We start from the raw sequence: 6,520 nt of genomic DNA, 5'->3' as shown, positions 1-6,520 counted from the left end.
GTGGGCCGGGACGGGGCCTGAGGGGCACTCCAGGCGAGCCCGCCCGTGGGTCCGGCGCAGGGGCGCGCGCGGGGCCGGGGCGTCCCCCCCCGCCCCCTGCCGGCCGCCCGCGCGCACAGCCGGGGCGCGCGGTGGGGCCACCCCGCCCGGCCCCGCCCCGCGGGCCCAGGCCCCGCCTCAATTTGCATACACCGGGAGCCCTCCCTCGGCGCGCGGCGGCTGCGGGCGGCGGCGGGCGCGGCACGGATGAGGCGCATGCGCGCGGTGGGCGGGCGCTGGGGCAGCGGCGCGGTGCGGGGGGGTCGGGCGGTGCTCGGTGCCGCCACCGGGAGCGGCGGGCGCGGCGGGGCCGCGGAGGAGGCCGAGGCGGGCGGCGGGAGGCAGGGCTGGCGAGGCGAGTCGCGGGGCTCGCCGCAGCAGCTGGCGGAGCGGTACGCGGACTTGGCGGCCAGCCACAGCGAGGCGCTGCGGCAGCGAGAGGAGCGCGAGTGGCACAACGCGCGGCTGCGCCAGGAGAACGCGCGGCTGCGGCTGGAGAATCGCCGCCTGCGCCGCGAGAACCGCTGCCTCTTCCGACAGGCCTTGCTTGGGCCCAGCCCCGACAAGGCCCCCGCCGACCCGGGCGAGGAGGCGGAGGCCCTGCGCGCCCAGCTGGGGCGGCTGCAGGAGAAGCACCGCCGGGCCTTGCGGCATCTGCGGCGCTGCCGGGCCGCCGGCGGGCCCGAGGCCTCGGGAGCCGAGGAAGGGGAGTTGGAGGAGCTGCTGCTCGAGGAGGACGAGCAGCCGCTGGATAAGAAGAGTCTGGTGCCGGCCGTGTAGGCGGCCCCGGCGGAGGGGGCGGCGCGGGCGGCTGGTGCTGCGGGCACTCCCCGCCGCCGCGGGGTAGGGGAGGGTCACGCCCTCTGCTCCCGGCTGTGACCCCCGTGCGACGCGGGGGTTCCCCTCAGGTCCCTCGAGCGAAACGGGCCCTTCCCACGGAAAGGGTGGAGGAGGAGTTCTCGTGTGTTAATCTTTTCCCCAGATGTATACCCAGGTTCATATGTGAAGCTGAGGCTTGGAACACGAGAGGGAACTCTCAAAGCGGCTGTTGTGCAGAAAAGAATCGCGGTGAGCAGAGCAGATGATCTCGTGTCATCCTTCAGCATTGAACTGTGCCTCCTCTGGAGCTGTGGATCACCTTTTTTCTCTTGAGTGAGCGACCGTCATGTAGGCTTCAAGAGCCATGGAGACTGACTAGTTCTTAGTACTTGGTGTATGTTAGGAAAAGGAGTGGAGCAAACTTGAAAGCTTTTGTCTGTGCTCCAGTAAAAGTTGGTGATCATTTGAACTATGAATTGCCTTGAACACTTACTGCAGAACACTATTTGTATTTGTAATTATGGCCTTTGTTCACCCTCACATGAATACTGATTTGAATTTCACATTTTCACACAAAACTGCAGCTACTAAATAAACTTATGATACATCAAATGGTTGGTTGAAGTGTGAATTTTTTTAAAGGGACTTTTTGAAGTTGTAGGTTAAGTGCCCTTCAGGTCATTGCACAATGCCTTCTCCAAGTCCAAAGAATTGGTTTTTTTTTATTACTGTACCGTCTTAATTATCTGCTGTTTGGGAGGAGATTAGTTACTGTTCAGACCTAGAAAATGTGCTAGGAAATTTTTATTTTGGTAGAAAATTTGCTGGTTGAAAGAAACTGTTTAAAAGAACTGAGGCAGTGTTTGGTTTTGTAATGTTTCCTTATTTTTCATGTAATTTAAAGGCTGGGTTATGACTTCAGGTTTGAGATTGGTTTCTTAAAATTTTAAATGCCAAGGCCTGTTTTAGTTCAGGTTGAAACTAATGTGAGAAAATGAAATTCCATCATTTTCTGTAAGTATCTTTGAGTATATAACTACTGAAAAGAGTCATTACTTCACATAATGTCAACATAACCCTCTAATCATAAATGGTACTAGAACTTGTTAAGTATGTGGATTTGCAGCTTCAAGTGTATTCTCAAAACGGAAAAACAATTTGGCACAGTGAAGTCAATATCTCCTTGGTGAAAAAGCGTCGGTCGTGAGGCCTGGTAATGGTGTTTGTTTTATAAACTAAAGAATTCTCAAAAATACCAGCTAAATGCTCAAGAACTGCTGTATCTACAATACCATCAGGATTGTCTTGCTCTAAGAGCAGTTTCCAGTAAAATGTGAATACCCAGATGATGAAAAGAATTGTCAAAACAGGACAAGACAGAACTCAAGATAGAATGCTAGAGATGTGTGACTATGTCAGGCATCTTTTTCACAAGTTGCAGGTGTTGGTGCATGCAAAAGAGGAGAGATCCCAGACTTCCCTAATAGGATATAAAATTCTTTTTAAGTAAACTCCTGTGACATTTGCATTAAATGGACTTTTTATGCAAGGGTACTGAGTTCTCTGGAAGTTTGTATAAAGGATTTTTTACGTTTATCTATATCTTGACAAATTATAAAACAAACCTGCAGACTACAGAGGGGGAACAGTGTTTCAGTAGAATTCAAATTAATGTCAAAAGCCAGAGAAAAGATTTAGGGTATTTCCTCAAACTGCTGCTTCCTCATAGACTGCAGTAAATAATCCCTTGATTAGGTCAAGCTGCAAAAATTTAATTGAACCATTTGCCTGATCTGGTTGTTTTGAGTTTGGTTTTGAGAACAAAATCCAAATTTAGGAGAGGCCTTTTATGAGATGGTACAAAAAGTACACTTCACTGCAGTGTTCCCCACCTTATGGCTTGTGGGCATTCCTTCATTACACATGTATGATCCTTGTCCGCAGGAAGTTGCATAGACTGAGACTTACAGGAGGACTAAATACCCTTTGGGCTATAGCTGTTCGAGCATCCCATCTGGATTTGTCTGTGCAACTAGTTCTGACAGTTAGTAGCTTGATCCCACATGCACATTCAGCCAAAACCCTTAAAGTTGATGGTTGGTAGAAAACGCAGAGTCTGGAATTTCCTGACACACTACAGCATCTATGTCTGAAGTGCTGGGAGAGCTGGCACTACAGTTGAGTGAAGAGCTTTTACCTTACTCTCCTTTCGGTTTAGGTCTGTTTTGCTTTGTACCCAGTAAACAGTCAAATCTTGAAGATCCAGACCTCACTTCTTACTGCCAAATTTTGTCTTTAATTCTCTTTATCACCTTCTGGAGTCATTGTAGTGTCTCTAGGTTTCCATGTCTTGCAGTGAGGAGTTTTTTTTCCTCTGGCCTAAACGAATTCACTGGATGTGGAAGAGAGTACAGAACAAAATTAGTACAATACACCAAAAAACAGAACCCATAACTATACCATCTTGTTGTCCTTTTGTTTTATAATTTCAGTTCTATGCTTCAAAATAATTTTGGTTGTGTACTGATCATTTTCAAAATTGTGAATTTCAAAATCATGGTTTTTTTCATGTTTTTGATTCTAGGTTTTAAGTATCTATCTCTTTGCACAGTTAGTTGAAAAAAGGGAAACAAACTTTTTAATTTTTATTTTGCTAACAGCAAATTAGTGAATACAGGTGGATTCTTCCTGTTTAAAATATTTTGCTTATAATTAACTTCTGCATACCATTTTGTTTTACACTGAATTAGTGTTTTTTATGGGAGTGATTTTTATACAGGTAAGTTTTTTATTAGGAAATGTGTTGAATTCAGGTTTATATTTGGGCTTTGAGTGTTTTGTTCAGTATTGTTTGTTTCTTTCACTGCAAAAATACATAGGAACATAACATTATGTAAAATATATTATTAGGTAATAATATCTTCCCATTATTTTGCATAATGCATTCCCATTAATGCATACTCTCTTAACTTTTTTTGACATATAAATTCACAGAGGCAAACAGAAGAAAAATGTTGTAGCCTTTCACTTCATTGCTAACAATGAAGTGAAAACAAAGCTATTTTCTTTTATTTCTTAAGGAAGTGTTCAGTCTTAGCTGTAAAGTTTTCCTTGCCCTTCTGTCCTGTGCATCATGTAAAGAAATCATAATGAAATATTAATTAAAAAAAAAGTTATATGTATGGATGCTATATTAAAAGTGCATTTAAATCTTTTGGGACCATCTGTGAATTTGATGACAATTACTTTAAAACATGCATGTGAACAGAATGGCTCAGTGTCAGTGCTATATTTTATATACATTGTATTGGTCCTTTGAGACCTAATTTAAGTTTCATTAAATATTGCACTCTGAAGGAGTCCTTTGCCCACTGTGCTCATCTCCTTTAATGTGCTAGGGTTTTGCAGTGTTATAACTGCCCACAAAGAATAATGAAATAAATTAAATGTCTTTGTATGATAAACTAACACCATTCAGAATAGTTTAATTTGACCACTTTCTCACCAAGGCAGTAATCTGTTACTCTTCCCTTTCCATCTATCTCCTTATGTTCGATATTCCCTTTTGTGTTCAGCTCAGTGAAGATATTTGCATGATGTATAGAAAGCCTCTGTTCCAAAGTTGCAAGTGATTTTAAAGTAGTGGTTTAAAGCTGGATTTTTAGCATTCACAAATCAAAAAGATCTTTCCTGTATATTTTGAGGTGATAACTGGTATCTGCATTGTTATAGTGGGAAGATGCCCTTGAAGTAGATGCCCTTGAAACATTGTACTGTAAAATATCCAAATTGCATTTACTGCCAAATCACTTCCAAAATAAAACCCTGTATCATTCAGAGAATAATAGCAGCATCTGATTAAAAAGCTCTTTTTAAAAAAGGCTTGCAATCAGTATTTTTTCATGACTCTCAAGGCCAGTTGTTTGTTCAGTGTGCTGCCAAGAGTCTTTGTGCAGTCAGAATGTAGTTGTAGGAGAAAAGAAGATAAAAGGCATTGCCTTTGGAGGCTGATTTAGATATAGCTATACACGAGAGTGACTGTGTTATAAATCTGGGAAGACGACAAATTGGTTGGATAATTCAGAGAAAGAGAACATTTTCAGACAGAGTATTACTATGGAAAGATGACCAGCAAAAAACAGCTAATGGAATTATATTCATATATACTTATATATATTTAATGAATAAAAATATTGAATGCAAATTTGGATAAAGTAAAAGATTTGCACTGAGCAAAAATTCTACTGTGTCATGCACTGGCATGCCTTTGAAGTGAGGGCAAGCTTTGGAGAGCTGCTCTACAAACAATCCTTAGCCCCTGCTGAGATTATTAGTAGTGGTGCTCATTAAGGTTAATTTATTTCATGTGGAAATTTGTGAGGGCCAGAAGCCTGAGCATCTCCATTGTGTAAGTGCTGCAGAATTTTCAATGACCTCAGGTGCTTCCTATAGTTGTTTGCAATTTATCACCTGGATTAGTACAACTCTTTAACCACCCTGTGCAGTATTGTTTCTTAATAGAGGAACGAGCTACAATCAGCCAGCAGGATCCAGGTGCTGTGCTTTGACAAACTCGCTTCTAAGTGCCTGACCCAGCCTAATCCTGATTAGTGTGTAAGTGCTGGGGGCATAACCAGAGGTGAGGATGTTGCAAAATGATGACTGCCTACAGAAATTATATGGGCTATGGAATAACTGTGTTTGTTCATGAATTGTAAACACTTAGCTGTGTCTGGCTTTTTTATTCCTTACTAAGTTTGCAATACTTTTCCTATGCCATGGTCAGAATCACGTCTCTGTGGGCATTTATTATTTCTTCATGTTGAAGATGGTCAAACCATTCGGCTTAGCTATAGAAAGCCTCAATCCCAACTGAGGCTTTCATGGCCTATAATTTAGAATTTTATGTTTGCTTTTCCTTTAGAAGTGAAAGATTTTTTTTTTTTTTTTAAATTTCAAAAACCTGGCTTTACACTTTGAAGAAGTTTTGCTGCCCTGCACTGGTGAGGAAGAAATGTTTCAGGGTGGATACTGTAAAATAATTTAAAATCAGAGCAGTGTACTTGAAATGTTTTCCCAAAGACTTTGAGAGTCCATAACATGCAAAAAAAAGCAGAAGTTTTCAAGGCAATCTCATGGAAGATTTTGGTTTTCTTTGGTTTTTATTTTAGTGATGTAAGAACTACCATTTTAGCAGGAGTTGAATATTGTATTACTCTGCATGATAAACATGAGTGACGGTATGTCCTGTAGGACTCAGGCACATAAAATCTAAAGTAAGACACTAAAAAACACCACTGATGCTCAGAAATGTAAGTGTTAGTTTTTTATTATCTCAAGCACACCCAGAAGGCTCCCTATTTGCATCCTTCATCAAAAAATATTTTTCCTGTTATACTTTTTAAGTCTCTGATTATTGTGAAAGAAACTGTTGTAAAACCAATGTAACAGTCAAATTTGACCCTATGACCCTGAATCTTGTATTCCAGTGCTGAAGAGGGCACTAGCAATTGGAGGACCATGCATGAAAAGCTGCTTATCTCCTGGCTATGCATAGGTGTGCTTGGCTAAATTTTAATAGTCTTTGGCTTGGAAAACATGCAGACACGGACAAAGAAGGAGGCTTCAGGTGTCAGTCAGTGTTGTTGCTGGCCTTGTCTTG

General features: G+C 42.9%; 1 protein-coding gene across 1 annotated transcript; it reads left to right on the top strand.

Moving 5' to 3' along the window:
* Positions 1-216: 216 nt before the first annotated feature.
* Positions 217-1,470, top strand: TUSC1 (tumor suppressor candidate 1). The gene has a single exon (XM_038124273.1). The coding sequence runs from the start codon at positions 247-249 to the stop codon at positions 817-819; it is 573 nt and encodes a 190-aa protein (XP_037980201.1). The 5' UTR covers positions 217-246; the 3' UTR covers positions 820-1,470.
* Positions 1,471-6,520: the final 5,050 nt, after the last annotated feature.

Source organism: Motacilla alba, chromosome Z (assembly GCF_015832195.1).
Source record: "Motacilla alba alba isolate MOTALB_02 chromosome Z, Motacilla_alba_V1.0_pri, whole genome shotgun sequence".
Lineage (NCBI taxonomy): Eukaryota > Metazoa > Chordata > Aves > Passeriformes > Motacillidae > Motacilla > Motacilla alba.
This window is presented reverse-complemented; position numbering and strand designations above follow the sequence as displayed.